Source organism: Purpureocillium takamizusanense, chromosome 4 (assembly GCF_022605165.1).
Source record: "Purpureocillium takamizusanense chromosome 4, complete sequence".
Classification (NCBI taxonomy): domain Eukaryota; kingdom Fungi; phylum Ascomycota; class Sordariomycetes; order Hypocreales; family Ophiocordycipitaceae; genus Purpureocillium; species Purpureocillium takamizusanense.
Genome location: NC_063071.1, coordinates 1,603,484 through 1,618,751, shown reverse-complemented (window position 1 = coordinate 1,618,751; position 15,268 = coordinate 1,603,484). Strand labels below are relative to the sequence as shown.

Genomic DNA, 15,268 nt, shown 5'->3' with positions numbered 1-15,268 from the left:
GGGTAGGGGGGTTGTTGGGGAACAGTTCATGTGAGTTTGCTTGCTTGTGTCCTGTTCGGTCGGCGGTGATTGTATGTGTGCTTTGTTGCCGCGCGCGGCGTTCGTTCGTGGTGGAGGAGTTCATGCGCCTCCGTCGTCGTTGAGACGGTACCCCGTCCGTCCCCCTCACGGCCAGGAGATATATATCAGGCGATAATATATGTGTGCTCCGCAGCAAGGGGGGGTGTTATGACCTGGTAACTGCCGGGTCATGGGCATTATAGGGCCACGTTTACAGCAAGCCACGATAAGTCATGACATGAAAATGGCAAGGAAAAAACAGGCACTTTATCACGATCTTTTGGTGTCGTGTTGCGGCGAGCCCCTGAGAGAATAGGCGAACGAAAACAAGGGGGGTGTGTGCTGCTACCCTACAGCCCTGTTTGCCGCGTATCGGTTGCCCCTTTGCTCCAAGGCACGCGACGGCGGCACCTGCCGGGACAGCCAGCGAGCTCTTTGCAGAAGGTTCTACGTTTGTGTCACGTCACTACTAAGTAGGAACAAAGCGGAAGGATGGGGCGAAGGATGGAAAGCAAGGGAATGGATGGGGGCATGGGATGGCCGGGTAGATGGCACGGGACGGATGGGGGACAACAGACTGCGAGTCTCAATTTTTTTTCTTGGCTTGGCAAGTGTGATGGTGACATGTACGAGATGTTGCCTGGCTATAGGTGATTCAGGAACGTGATATGTGCGCCGCTGCCGCTGCCACAGCCGCAGCCGCAGCCGCCGCCGCCCCAGTCCCGGGCCGGTAGGAAGGGGACGCTCGTCCCACGCGCTCGCGGAAGGATCATGGATGATGGAGTGTAGTACGTACGTAGTACTATATGTACGCATGTACGCTCGCGTGTCGGAGCGTCGTCCGGTTACAGGCCCAGCGCGGCCCGAAAATGCGCATGGCCGAAAAGAAACATGACTGTGACTTGTGCTTCTTCACGCGGCGGCTCCTTCTCCCCCTCCCCCTCCCGGTCATCGTCGTCGTCGACGACGCCCCCGTCATCAGTCGAGCCAGCGCGGCAGGTAGTACTTGACGTTCTCGTACACGAGAAAGGTGACCCACGTGGCGGGCATGACGCGCACCACGCCGGGGACGAGGCCGCGGTAGAAGCCGGCGAGGCCCTCCTCGGCCCAGGTGCGCGACACGACGCCCACGAAGCCGCGGCCGAAGCGCTCGTCGGCCTGGTAGTTTTGCAGGCGGCTGCGCAGGACCTGGTACGGGTAGGTGACGGCGCCGGCGACGAGCTTGGCGACGCTGGACAGCACGACGGTCGCCTCGGTGGTGAGCCTGCGGGCGTCCGCCGCGTCGTGGACCGCCGAGCTGCCACCGCCGCCGCGGTCAGCAGCAGCGGCAGCGGCAGCAGCCTCACGCCGCCGAAAGTAGACGCGCTTGGCGGGCTCGTATACGGCGAACTGAACGGCGCCGTGGGAGACGCCGAGCATGGAGACGCCGAGGCCGCGGTAGAAGCCGCGCAGGCCCTCGGAGCGGAGGATGGCGCGGGCGCCGGCCAGCATGGAGGGGTAGGCGCCGGCGGCGGCGCGGTCCGAGGAGAGCATGCGCGTCTTGAGGACCCAGACGGGGTTGGTGAGGGCCGAGGTGGCGACGCCGGCGAGGGCCGACGAGACGAAGTAGTCGCCGGCCGTGGGCTGTCCACCCGGGTGGGCGCGGTGGGCGGCGAGAGCGCGCTCGAGGCGCGACTTGAAGAAGAAGAAGGAGGCCCAGCTGGAGGCGTTGCCGACGAGGTTGGGCGTCAGGCCGCGGTAGAGGGAGGCCACGGGGCGGTCGTTTGCGGTGAGGGAGCGGAGGAGGGCGACGGTCGTGGGGCGCGGCGAGGAGGACGAGCCGCTGCGGTAGACTATTCCCCCCCTCTCGATCGTCAGCGTGGATCTTTTTCTTTGTTTTGCGTTGCTCTGCTCCCCCCCCTCTCTCGCTCTCTCTCTCCCCGGGAACCAAAAAAGGGAAATCACGTACTCTGCATGCGCGTCTTGACAATGTCGAGCGGGTGGACGACTAGAGTCGCGACGGTGCCGGCGCTGAGGCCGGCGACGGACTCGACGGCGGCCGGGGAGAGGCCCGCATGGCTGGGGTCGGGCATAAAAAGACGGGGTTTTGAGAACGGGCCGCACCGTTACATGGCGGAGAGGGGGGAGTCTTGAGATGAGGGTTCTGGCCGGGACTGTTCGGCCGTGTGTGTGTGGATGATGAAGGTGGTGGTGTTGGAGTGACGTCGGCGACTTTTTTCTGGGGGAACGTTGAGCGCTGGAGCTCGTCGGCCAGTTTCGGCCTTGCGCCCGCCCCCAGCCCGTCGTTGGCAATCGACACCATCTGGTCCAAGCACAGTTTACGCCATCATGTCTCCAGGATAACAAAGCGGGGCAAGTACATTCCAAGAAATGTTCAGAGGGTGGTTTTCATCGTCTAAAATACGTGCATGCCTGTTGGTACAATTCGTTCGTCCGCGAGTATGCCGTGCCTCCCGGCGTCTGCGGACGAGCCTCGCCCGCTCCCGTCTTTGCACTGCGTGCGTATCCCAACGCCGTGCTGAATGCGACAAGTAACTTGCGCTTGGTACCTCCAGCCTTTTTGTCTCTTCCCTCTTACCACCGCTTTGAGTAATGTACAATCTGTCACTCCGCCCAGGGAATGATTCGTCGCTTAAGAGAGAGGAGAGAGGAGGCTTGGAGAGATTCCACGTCAGCATCTGGGATCCCGCCGCACAACCAACAAATGCAGTTCCGTATCTTACCGGATGATGGAGGGCCGGGGGTCGCTGCGGGTGTAGCCTGCATATGGTCAGCAATGCCCTGCTTCCGTGCGCAGCCCGTTTTGTCGACGGGGCGGGCGAGTGCGGCGTACCGAGGTACAGGATCAGGGGCAGGTAGCCACTGCATCGCAATGTCAGCGTCGGTGTGGTCAGGTCCCGCGAATGAACAGTCTCACTAGTGAATGGCGACGCGGGAGACGTCGATGAGCTTGGCGATGCGCTCCTGTCGTTGCTGTCAGCGCCAGCTCCGTCGCAGCATGGTGTCACCAGGTGAACCAACCTTGGATTCCTCGGACAGGGCGAACATGGCTGCGGCGGACGGACTATTTTCACTAATGGCGCTGGAACGTATCGCGAAGAGAAAAGAGTCGTCGTCTCGATGGGCAGCGGCGCGACGATGCGGAAGTCTCGTGGTTCGGGGTCGGGGGATGTATGTTCGGCGCTCGTCGGTAGTTCAGTTTGCACATCCAAAAAAATCCAGGCGTCGCACCTGCGCGTCGGACAAACGTCGGCAGAACCACCCACGCGCCTTGCCCAGCGACTGAACACATGGAACAGAGCTCCGAAATTATTTGGCGCCCAGCTCCCCCAAATATTCAACTTGCAAACGCACGACAACCACAAATCTGCCTTCCGCAACGCTCCCTTTCCCACCTCCCCCCGTGCCCTCACCACAGCTCCGACTCGACACTCGTTCTTCTCTGCATCTTGTCACGTTTCTCATCATTCGGCGTAGGATCGCCAGCTTCACACTAACCACCGCGAAACCTCTCCGCCGTCATGGCGCAGAACCGGCACTGGTAAAGCTCTCTCCTCCTACTCCTCGCGTTTTTTTGTTTTGCCAGACCGTGAGAAAGAGAAAACCAAACAGAACGTTCGTCTAACATGGATTTTCCCTCTCCTCCCAGGGAGCAGGACAAGGAGGCGACCGTCTACATCGGGAACATCGACGAGCGCGCCACCACGGCCATGGTGTACGAGATCATGCTCCAGATGGGCCCCATCCACAACATCCACATGCCGCGCGACCGCGTCACGCAAAACCACCAGGGCTTCGGCTTCGTCGAGTTCCGCGGCCCCCAGGACGCCGAGTACGCGGCTCAGGTCATGAACGGCATCAAGCTCTACGGCAAACCCCTGCGCGTCAATAAGGCCAGCGCCGACAAGCAAAAGGGCGCCGACGTGGGCGCCGAGCTCTTCGTCGGAAACCTCGACCACTTGGTCGACGAGAAGCTCCTCTACGACACCTTCTCGCGCTTCGGCCCCCTCCTCAGCCTCCCCAAGGTCGCCCGCGACGACAGCGGCAACAGCAAGGGCTTCGGCTTCATCAGCTTCGCCGACTTTGACAGCAGCGACGCCGCCATCGACAACCTCAGCGGTGTGTACCTCCTCAGCAAGGAGATCTCGGTCCAGTATGCCTTCAAGAAGGACGGCCGCGGTGAGCGCCACGGTGACAAGGCCGAGCGCCGGCTGGCGGCTCAGGCCAAGCTGCGCAACATCGTCCCCGAGGCCCAGCCCATTCCCCAGGCCTTCCTCCAGCAGCCCACCACCGGTGCAAATGCCACGCCCACGGGCGCAGCTGCCCCGGGCACCACGCTTCCGCATCCCCAGGGCCCTCCCCCAAGCTTCGACCCTTCGGCCGCCAGCGGTGGCATGCCTCCTCCTGGCCCCGTCGGCATTCCCCCTCATGCGCCCCCCCCTCCGCACGCCATGCCCGCCGGCTTCGCCCCGCCCCCTCAGCACCGCGGACCCTCGCCGTACGGTGCAGGCGGCCAGTTCCCGCCTCCTCCTGCGGTCGGCGCTCGTGGCTCTGCTGCTCCTCTGGGCCCTCCTCCCGCAGGCCTGCCCGCTCGCCCGCCCCAGAGTCCCGCCGGCTTCGCCAACCCTGCTGACTATCACCCGGGCGGCGGCTTCCGCCCTCCCAACGGCTCGCCCGCCCAGCAGGGCTTCCCGGCGCCGCCCCCTGGCTTCCCCGGTCCGCCACCACCCGGCGCCACGAGCACGCCGCCCGCGGTGCCCCCCGGCTTCCAGCCTCCTCCCGGATTTCAGCCCCCGCCTGGCTATCCTCGTCGCTAAGCAGCGACCACGTCCATGACGACGTCAACACGGCCGTGTGGCTTGTCCGCGGCCTAAGCGTTACATCACGCCCTCGACACAGAATCAACCCCTTCATGTACAACTACTGTAAGAAAAACGTAAGTCTCCTCGACAAGACTTGATCGTGAAAGCATTTATTCACGCATCACAAAGACTCATTGTGGTTGTGGGCCAGATGCGGCCAGGTATCTTACAACGAGAGAGACGCACCTGCCCGGCCTAAAGAACAATGACAGCCAAGCCCGTTTTTGCCACACACCCTCGATGCCATCGACACGTTGAGCCAAAGAACGCCTAGCAACAATAACCATCACCGGGCGAGAAAGCAAAGATAGATCAAGAGACTCAGGCGCATAGTCTCGCACACATACCGACTCAACTCCCCGCGAATGCATCCTTGGCCTCCTGCGTCGCCTTTTCCCACTCGTGTCGCGATTCGTCCCGCTGGCCCTGGACCTCGTAAGACTGTGCCAGCATGCCGTCCGCCACGCTCTGCCACAGAATGTTGCCGCTACGTTGCGCCTGCTTGGACGCCGCCCGCGCGCTCTTGAGCGCCTGCTCGCCAATCACGTTCTCGAAGAAGCGGCTGCGCATGATGCACAGCGTGACGGCCGCCCCGAGGATGTTGTTTGTTATCTTGGACCCCGCCATGGCGGCGTGGATGTGCTGCTTTTGCTGGTTGAGCTGTTGAGGAGGGTCCGTCTCAAGCGCAGCCACGACATTGTGCCACGCAGTTCGGAGGTCGATGTTCCAGTGGTCGCTGCAGAATGGCTGCAGCTGCTCGATGAGGTCCTGTGTCTCGTGGTCGTTTCGGCACGATGGGTGCTGCATGATCCACAGCCGGTTCAGACCGGCGAGCAGCGCGATTTCCTGGTGTCCAGCCTTGGTGGCTGACGATCCCTTTGGTACCGTGAAGCGTCCGTCGACAAAGACCTCGAGAGCACCCCTAAGATCGCCCGTCCCTTGGCGGTAGACTCCAGATAGATAAAGAGAAAGTAATTTTACTGTCGGCTGCGTCGTAGGCGTGATGAGCGTGCCCAGCTTTGCCAGAATCTGCTTGACCTTGTCCCACTGGCAGTGGCTCGCCGCCATGAGTCCCAGGAGAACGTTGATGTACGCCTGTGCCTCGACGCGCCACGCCCGCTGCCGCACGGCGATTGATAGTGGGACAGGTGCTCCGTACGGGATGCCGGCTGTCGAGGTGTCCCCTGCGAGGGGTCAGCGCGAAGCCCAATAGATGGGGTGAAGAAAGGGGGCTTGAGCTGCAACTTACAGGTGTCGAGGATCTTGAGGCCCTCCCGCCAAAATTCAGTGGACCGACGGCCCTGCGATGAGGGCTTGTGTAGGTCGGCGAGACCGCTGAACGTAAAGCTACGTATATAAAGCGTGTCAGCACGGAACACGGGGCACCTGAAGAACGTGGATGGGTAAAACTCACACGAGCGACCGCAGCTCCATCTTGGTCATAAAGGACATGACAAGATAGTCAAACCCAGAGTCGCCGTCGCCAGCCCTCACGATGGCGGCCGTGTCCTCGCTCACCGTCCGCGCGTTGGCGGGCTGCTTCTTGATGGGCACGAGAAACTCGGCCTTGACATTGTGCCAGTCGTCGCACTCGTCGAGGCGCGTCTGCAGACGGCGCAACTTCTGGGCCGTCGCGTCGGGGCTCTGTCGGTGCAGGCTGGACGCAAAGTCGAGGAGCAGCGTGAGCATGTCGAGCTGCATGATCTTGACCGTCGGGTCGAACTGGAACTTGGCGGCCTGCGCGATGCACGCCTGCACCCGCTCGATGCTGCCGTCCTTGGACGTCTTGAGGAGGGTGAGGCCCTCGAGCACCGATGCGAGGACGCTCAGGGCGTTATCGCCGCGCGTGTTGGCAATGTTGCGCAGCGAGCGAATATTGTCCAAAGCACCGGCATCGGAGGCGCTGCCCATTTCCAGGTAGAAGGTGGCCTTGAGCAAGCGGAAGGCGTAGTACCACTGGACATGCTTGAATCTATGCTAGCGTTAGCCTCGTGCGAGGACAACCGATGCCAAATTGAAACTTACGCTTCACAGTCCGAAATGTCGCCATCAACGGCCTTGAGCGCAGCCTTGCTGTTGCGCTGGAAGAGTACCTTGAGCATCAGGTACTGCATGCAGTATTTGAGGTCGATTAGGCGGTGCTGGCCATGTTAGTATCCGCCTGGTGGGACGTGAGCATAGAAAACCTACCTTGTCACAGATCGTGATGCCCTTTCCCAGCGCCGTCTCTGCCTCCATGATGTTGTCAGTCTCCTCTTGCATGGTTGCGGCATACCGCAAGCGCAAGCGCGCCTCTTCTCTTGGCGATAACCGGCTATTCTGCAGTGTGGCCTCCAGACATGAAAGGCTCGTGGCAATGAGCTTTTGATACTCGTCGACCCGCTGGGGATGGAGAGACATGGCAACATCGTGCACGGAGGAACCTGCCTTTTCAAGGCACTCTTCGGCGATGGCCACCATGATGGGGCCGGTGTTTACGGGCCGCGGTTTCGGCGGGATCGCGGGCGACTTTTTCGTGATGCTGGGTGACCTGGCGGAGAGAGCAGGCGAGTTGGAGACGGAAGAATGCGGGCTCGACTTGATCCTCGGGGGCTCAACCCTGGTCTCCTTCCGAGGACGAGGCTTCGCAGTCGTTGTTATCTGCGGGGCCGAAGGCTTGATTGTGGTTGGTATGGGCGGTTTGACGTGGATAGTGTCCTCAGCTGAGTCGATCGGCTTCGCTTGCTCAGGCACCGTCGGTGCCGGCGCCAGCGCCGGCGCCGGCGTCTGTGAGGTTGAGCTTTGCGAGCTGCCCATGGGTATCCGGGGCGGAGGCGTAAACAGTGGCGCTTGGAGTATGTCTAAAGGGTTTACGAATTGAATCTCCTCCTGCTCCGGCGGAGGTGGTGGTGGTGGCGGCGGCGGCAACGGTTCTTCAGGTATTATTTGCTCGACTTCTGGTATCGGCGGTTGAGGCTCGGGTACAGGAGGTTGCTCCTGCGGGATCGGCTGCGGTGTGGGTGGCTGTTGGTGTTGTGGTGGTTGTGGCGGAGGCGGTGTTTGCTGTAAGATTTGTGGTTGAGGCGTCGGTGATTGATATTGGGCACGTGGAGTGGAGGGTTGTCGTTGTCGCGGCGGCTGCTGGTGCAGAGGACGTGTCGAGGAGGGACGAGGCTGGGGCGAAGCCTGGTGGTGAATCTGGGGCGAGGCTACAGGGCTGCCAAACATTTGCTGCTGGGCGTGAAGCTGCTGCTGTTGCTGCTGCTGCTGCTGCTGCTGCAATTGCGGCCCGGACAGGGGTCTTGCCACGGGCGACTGCAAATGCTGCTGCGACATGCCCATCATGGGGGAGGGCATAAAGGGACTCGACGATTGATGTCGATGATGGGCGACTTGGCTCATTTGCTGGCTCATTTGCATCCTCTGGTGCTGCATCTGCTGTTGGGGCGCAATCATCTGCTGCTTGGGGTACTGTTGCTGCATGTCCATGGGCGCAAAGGTCGCGCCGCCCGCGTCGTAGACCTGGAAGCCATTCAAGCCCATACCGTACCGCGCCGCCATCTGCTGCTGGCGCTGCTGATCGAGCTGCTGCTGCTGCTGCTGCTGCTGCTGCTGTAGTTGTTGTTGCTGGTGTTGGTGTTGTTGGTGCTGTTGCGACTGTTGCGGCGACATGGGGTACTGTTGGTTGGCGTGGTGGTTGAGGAACGGCTGCTGGTGGTGATGATGATGCTGCTGCTGCGGCTGCATCGGCTGCCCAGCACCATAAAACTGCCCAGGCATCGCCGCGGCGCCATTACTCGCGTAGAGGCCCTGGTGGTGGTGGTGGTGGTGGTGCTGCTGCTGCTGCGGCGACGGCGGCGGCTGCACATGATGATGGCTCTGCTGGGGGCTCTGCTGTTGTGACAGATGGACATTCTGCTGCTGCTGCTGGTGAAGATAGGCAGTCTGGGGCGCGTACAGGTGGGCGTCCTGCGGCGGCTGGCCCGAGAAGGCGGCGGCCTGCCCCGAGGGCAGCGAGCCTCGGTAGTCCATGTCACCACCGTCTCAGCATCAGACGACGCTCCGACGAGAATTGCGGAGGGAGGAGAGGGGGACGCGCGGTGGTGCTGTTGGTGCTGCTAGTGGTGATGGCGGCGGAAGGGATCGAGAGAACGCGGCCGGCGGTCGATCATGCTTCCATCGCGCGGCGCGCGCGTGGTCGACGTCGTCGTCGTCGTCTCGGTACGGGCGAGAGTGCGTGCGTGCGTGCGTCTGCGCGTGATTCTTGGTCTGCTCCTCCGATCTAGAGCGAGAGAGAGGGAGGAGGGAGACGGGTTTCAGGCAAGGAATCAAGGACGCGGCTCGCAGTTGTGCGCGCGCGTCTTTGCGTCTCGGCGAATTGGCTATTGTCCGTGCGGCGGCAGCGACGGCGGCCGGCAGCGGCGCGCGGGGAAGGGGGCCGCAAGGAGGCTGTCGTCGTCGGGGTCGATTCGGGGCTTTCGTCGCGAGAAGCGTAGTGCAGTCGTCGTGGAGAGTAGAATAGGTTGGTGGCTTCGAGGATTGAGGAATGGACCGGGCGGAAAGACGGGCGGCGGTTCGACGTTCGGCGGCGGCGGCGGGCAGTCCGTTCGTTTCCCAGTTGGGTTTAGTTTGTTCATCCGTCCACATCCCATGGATGGAGGGAGGGATGGATGGATGGATGATGGCGTCGGGTGGACTGGTGGTTCGGCCAGCGGGCAGGATTGGGCCTACTTCCATACGCCCAGCGCAGCGCAGCGCAGCCAGCGCAATCGAGCCCTGTGCTGCCGGTGTGGGGGGCGGCCATGGTGGTGCCGTGCAGCGCTGCGGGCGAGTGCTGGGGTAGCTGGAGCCGTCGGGGATGGACTGGAAGCTGCAGCCACGCCCGCTGTCCCAAGGCGTCACATGGCTGTGTGGCTGCTGTTTCAGTGGAGTGCACAAGACGGGGGGCAGTGAGAAGCTGCAGGTGCCCAGCTGCTGGGGGAAGGGGGGGGGGGACCCTCCTCACCTGGTACCTTACCTAGTACTGGTAGTACTGTGCACACCGGGCATACCAAGTATCCTGAGTTAGCTGCGAATGGCCTCGACAGTTGGAATACATGAAATGCTACAAGCCTCTCGAGCCCAGCAGGTGAAGGACCTCTTTAGCTTCAGTAGCTTGGGGCAAATCGCAAAGGGTCAATGACGCTTCCAGGCTCAAGGCGCAAGAATCTTGCCATCTCCAGCCTCATAGCAGCGCAAGCCAGTCAACAGACATATATCATCCTATACAGATCCGCGCCTCCATACAGGCAGCGTGCAGTACATTTTTTACACCTCTACTCCTACATCGATATACCTTTGCCGAATACATCGCGTCCAAGGCTGTCTGGACTTGGCGCCAAAACATCAAGATCCCCAACGCCAAACATGCTCCGCTCCTAGTAGCAAGCATCCATGCATGCATCGTCCTTGGATACAACAAACGCCTGGTCCGAACCGCAACCCTCTATCCAGACCGTGTCCCGTCTGCTGGCCCAACGCCATGTCGCCGGGCCGTGCATGCATCCCTCAACGCCACCCTCGACCTCAACATCAACATCAACCTACACACACCCATTCAGCAAACACGCACCATCGCGCCGTGCGGTCCGCCAGGACCAGGCCCCGCCACAGTCCCTTCTCCGAACACTTGATAATCGTCTCCCACGTGCCGCCGTCGCTGGCGTCCTCGTCCGTCAACGCGAGCTTTCCTCCGACGCCGATCCCGCGCCGCTCCTCCTTCCGCATAAGACGCAGGATCTTGCCGCCCGGCGTCTGAATCGCCAGTTTCGCCGGCTTCTTGCCCGCCACGGTGCCGCTCGCCGACGAGCTCGGGTTGGACCCGCTCACGCTCGATGCCGTCATGCTCATGGCTGAGCTCGGCCGCGCGAACGGTATCGGGCTAGTCGCTCCCGGGTTGGATGCCGGCGTGAGCGCCGAGTGAAGCCCGCCGCTCGACAGCGAGCTGGGGTGCTGCCGAATGGCGAAGACAAAGGTATTGTTCAACGCCAGCCGCTGACACTGAGGCTGGACCACGTAGATGTCATGCCGCTGCGCGTGTGGCGTCGGATGCCGCGTCACAAACTCGTACGGCGGGTTCTCGCCTGAATGGATAATGGGAATGGCAAACGCGAGCGGGTGAGGAATGTCCTTGATGCTGTGCATCAGGCCCCTCTTGCCGGCATAAATCTTGAGCGTGCCGTGCCCCTCGTCGCCTGGCAGCAGCGCCTTGACCGTGTATCGCTTTGCGCCGTTAAACCATTCCGCTTGCGCCAGCGCCCTCTTCTTGACCATGTCGCCGTTCTCAAACACGTCGCCGTCCGTGTCCCTGGCAAAGCCTCGAGCCTCCACTTCCGCCGCAATCTCCACGTCGGCCGGCACGTTGAACTTGATGTGCACCATCTCGAGGTCCTCGATCCTCGTCGCCGACGTGTTGTAGTCAACCATCTCAATGTCGTTGCGGAAGAACGACGGGCAAGTGCACGGCAGGTTGAGAAGGATCTCATGGGCCACGGGCGGCACCACGTGTTGCTGGTCGTGGTGTTCGGGCACATGCGTCCAGCACGCCTCCGTCGGTCGAGCCAGGAACCACCAAAAGTCGGCCGTGTTGCCGCTGACGCTGGAGTACCGGGCTCTCTTGGGGTTCGACGGGCTGGCCAAGCAGCAGTCCATGATGCGCCACTCGTCGTCGACGATGACGGCGTTCCACCAGTGGTTCGACCGAGGCACCACGTTTAGGTCCGTCACGTCGCCTGGCGTCTTGAGGTAGCCGCGCACAATCTCGCATCGCAGCCCGGCCGCAGCACACATCTCCATGACCAGCACGGCATACTCTTCCGCACAGCCGCGCTTACTTTGGATCACGCGACGCGTGTCAATCTCGCCCTCAAAGTCTTCCTCCCAGCATATCTTCTCGGCGACCCAAGTGAAGATGGCCCGCAGACGCTGCACGTCACTGCGATATGGTCGACAAACATATGTCGTGGCCAATGTGATGGCCGTCGTCATGGGCGGAGGCTCGCCGATGAAGCGCGAGTTCTTGTCCACCTGGCTGAGGTTGATGGCCTGGTAGTTGATCGGATCCGCCACCGGCATCCCGTTCGCGCCTTCGTCGCCTTGAACGCTCTCATACAGTTCATCGACTGGGTTCAGTGCCGGGTGATCCATCATCTGACAGCGATCCCTGCGCTCGCTCCGCTCGATCTTGCTGAGAGAATTCGAGCGGTTCACGTCACGCCGTACCTGCACCCAGTCGACGCCACCGCCCAGGCCCATGTCACGGGCCGAGTCACGGCCTGCGACGGGAGGACCGCTGATTGCCGCCATGCCCGATGACAGATTCGTAGAGCCGTGCCCGGTAGACCGATTGAAGGGCGACGACCTCACCGAGGCAAGGCCCGATCCGGATCCAACGGCGATGCTGTTGCGGTTGCTAGCAACCCCAGTCTTGGCGGACTCGAAGATCTTCTTGAAAATGTTGCGCTTGGGCGCCTTTGGATGCACCAGGCCGCCCAGTCCGGCGTTCAGATCTTCGTGGAGACCGGCCTGAGACTGAGGACGCTGTGCGATTGCGTTGCTAGCATGACTGCTATGGTAAGTGACGCCTGAGAACGGCGTCTCGGGCCGTTCGAGGATATCGGCCTCGCGTGAGCCCAAGGCACTCTGGGCGCGCTGATGATGGGCACGAGCCATGCTACCGGCGCTGGTCGAGCTAAATCCTCCTGCTGAGGCGCCGCTCCAAAGCGTCCTGCTGCTGCTCTGCGTAGAGCCGCTGGCGTTGCTTTGATTGCCGGCCGAAGAGTTGGTCGCATTGGTCTTGGTGGTGTACGTCCGGTTGACGCCTGGTCCGATCTCATAGGCCGACTTGCGACTTCGCAGCTTCCGCTCGGCGGGGTTTCGCTCGCCGCAAGACGACTTTGGTCGATCAAAAGGATGTCCCTTGGGTGGTGGAGGCGGAGGCATGTCTTCCTCAAGAGCAGCTTCAGGCATGCTCACGCTGTGCTGGTGTAACGTCTGAAATTGCTTCTCCATCCGCTCGACATAGTTGCTCAGCTGAGGCAGGTCGTTGGTATGGCCCCTCTGACGGCCCTGATACGACGTGTTCTGAGACGAGCCGCCGCTCCAGGTCTCGTAGCCTTCGTCGTGGTGCGCGATGCCCGACGACGTCAGTGGCCGGGCGTTGTCACCTCCTCTGCGCTTGGACCGGGGAGATAACGGGGACGCCATGCCAAACGACTCCGGAGCCCACGGGTCAGCAGGGGGAACGGGGGGTTCTTCCCCCCAAGATCCCCCGAGACCTTCAAGCTGGTCTAGTTGCTCCATGACCCCATCCATCGCCTCTCGTAGCGGCGAGGGTGTCATATGCATCTCATCTGGGGAGGGCGGTAGGGGAGATGCTGCGCGAGGTGTGTGTGGGCGGTGCTCGAATGGCCGATCATCGTTGGCCATGTATGAGGGTTGGCGAGATAGGTCATGAGGCTCGCGGAAGGAGAGCTGCGATCCGGGACGATAGGGGACGTAAGACGCTGTAGAGCCATGGCGGGACAGGTCGGGCTGACTGCTCTGATGCATATCGTGTGACCTGTTCCGGCCAACATGGCGATGGGGCGGCGGTGCCGGTGGAGGAGGGGAGTCTGCTCGTTCTGACGGTGCCCGGTGGCTGGGCACGAGATGCATCGACGGCGCGGGCGATGGCGCTCTGGAGCCGTAGCCGCGCATTTCGGGAGGGGACGGCACGCGACCGATGTGGTCGTGAACGCTTCTGGCTGGCGATGTGTTGGAGTTATGCCGCGACGAAGGCTTCGCCAGCGACGGCTTGGCCGACAGCTGGGGATCCTTGAATGTCGTCGGCTGCTTGGCCGTGGTATAGTGAGGCGCCTTGGCGTAGGCCTCGAATGGCTTGCGAAACGTCTTGGACTTGCCCGGCATATTCTTGGGACTCGGCGTGTTGCTTCCAGGAAGGGGGCTCACGGACCGCGTTGTCGGGCGGAATTCGTCGGGGAGCAACTCGACGAAATTGGAGGGAAAGGAGCCAACTGTTCTGCGATCCCGGTAAAGACGACCAACCCACCACGAGCCGTCGCCGGCATTCAGACACTCGATCAGATCTCCCTCGATGAAGCCGAGGTCGCGTTTAGACTGCGAGGTGCGGTCAGCGATCTGTGCTCGCGGGACGATGCATTTCATGGGTCCCATGCCATGCCATGGGATCCGATCAGTCTTTTGCTCACCTCGCCTCCCCAGGAATAGACAGCCCGGCACCAACACGGGAACCGCATGGGTAGCGGCGGCGGCGCTGGCACCATGACGGCTGCTTGCGCGGACGCGTGCGATTAAGGTTGGTGGTTGCTTGTGTCGTGGAGCGGGCTTTTGATGGCGCGCAGCCGATGCGTCTGTTCGTGTTGACGCGGCCGACGGCGCAGGCGAGGCGGGGAGAGGCACGCGCCCCGGTTCGACGGCAAAGAAGTCGGTGTGAGATGGGCGCTGAGGGCAGTCTGCGCGTGCAGCATGGACGCGGGCTATCGGGCGATGGTGAAGCTGACGTGGATGGATATCAAGACAGCATGACGGGAGAGGCGGCGCGGATGGTCTGAAGGGAGACGCCCTCTCGCGTGGGCCAACAAAGACGGTGAGCGAGCGACGGGGGAATGGATGGTCCAGGAAGCACAATGTCTCGACTCGACGCGCGCGGGATGACGGTGACAACACCGCCTGTTTCTCGTCGCAGCCTCTCCGCCGATGTGCGAGTGCCGGGGCGTGGGCGTGGGAGTGGGAGTGGGATCGGGAGTGGGATTGGGGCCTTGGCCTTGGAACCGACAGGGCAGGGGAGCTTGAACAACAGAGGGGCATCGGATCTGGCGTTGGGTTGGTTGCCACGACAACCGCGCCGTCAGCCAGTGAAAGGGAGTCCCAGGCGGCTGCTTACCGCTGAGCTTCCAGTAGCGGCCCGCCGATGCCCCAGGCGACGCGCGATGGGTTTGGGCGCCCACACGGTGAGACGGCGGGCTTCCATAGGTTCAGCCCAGCCCAGGGGCCCCCCGGTGCCCGCCCGGAGGGGCCGCTGGAGCGCATTAGCTTTTGTGGACAGCACCTCACCTGCAAACACGATTATAGTAGGTCCGGTCCCCATCGATTGCCTGTACCGTACGAACCAGCGTCTAGCGCAACATGACTCGCCTGGACTTTTGTACGCTCACCTCACCTGTTCAGTGATCAATCGCTTCCATTGTATGTACGATGGAAGTGCATACATATGTAGCGCACGCCCAGCGTCGAGTCCAGCATATCCATAATAACAAGCGCTCCGATCTGCCTGACTGGTCTGGGCCACTGCTCGGCTCCGAGGCCGC

The 15,268-nt window shown here is 62.1% G+C and overlaps 4 protein-coding genes across 4 annotated transcripts; 1 reads left to right on the top strand and 3 right to left on the bottom strand.

The window, feature by feature from the left end:
* Positions 1-345: 345 nt before the first annotated feature.
* FLX1 (mitochondrial FAD carrier protein flx1) lies at positions 346-2,251 on the bottom strand. The gene is made up of 3 exons (XM_047986412.1): positions 2,009-2,251; positions 639-1,892; positions 346-507 (listed from the first exon to the last, which is right to left on the bottom strand). Exons 1-2 carry the CDS (start codon positions 2,130-2,132, stop codon positions 1,039-1,041), a joined length of 978 nt encoding a protein of 325 aa, XP_047842394.1. The 5' UTR covers positions 2,133-2,251; the 3' UTR covers positions 346-507; positions 639-1,038.
* Positions 2,252-3,397: 1,146 nt separating this feature from the next.
* sap49 (Spliceosome-associated protein 49) lies at positions 3,398-5,149 on the top strand. The gene is made up of 3 exons (XM_047986411.1): positions 3,398-3,601; positions 3,710-4,996; positions 5,052-5,149. Exons 1-2 carry the CDS (start codon positions 3,582-3,584, stop codon positions 4,875-4,877), a joined length of 1,188 nt encoding a protein of 395 aa, XP_047842393.1. The 5' UTR covers positions 3,398-3,581; the 3' UTR covers positions 4,878-4,996; positions 5,052-5,149.
* JDV02_005146 (uncharacterized protein) lies at positions 4,955-9,582 on the bottom strand. The gene is made up of 5 exons (XM_047986410.1): positions 7,113-9,582; positions 6,948-7,063; positions 6,337-6,894; positions 6,172-6,269; positions 4,955-6,106 (listed from the first exon to the last, which is right to left on the bottom strand). Exons 1-5 carry the CDS (start codon positions 8,931-8,933, stop codon positions 5,274-5,276), a joined length of 3,426 nt encoding a protein of 1,141 aa, XP_047842392.1. The 5' UTR covers positions 8,934-9,582; the 3' UTR covers positions 4,955-5,273.
* A 613-nt stretch (positions 9,583-10,195) lies between these two features.
* Positions 10,196-14,672, bottom strand: JDV02_005145 (uncharacterized protein). The gene is made up of 2 exons (XM_047986409.1): positions 14,150-14,672; positions 10,196-14,057 (listed from the first exon to the last, which is right to left on the bottom strand). The coding sequence occupies exons 1-2, from the start codon at positions 14,222-14,224 to the stop codon at positions 10,479-10,481; spliced, it is 3,654 nt and encodes a 1,217-aa protein (XP_047842391.1). The 5' UTR covers positions 14,225-14,672; the 3' UTR covers positions 10,196-10,478.
* Positions 14,673-15,268: the final 596 nt, after the last annotated feature.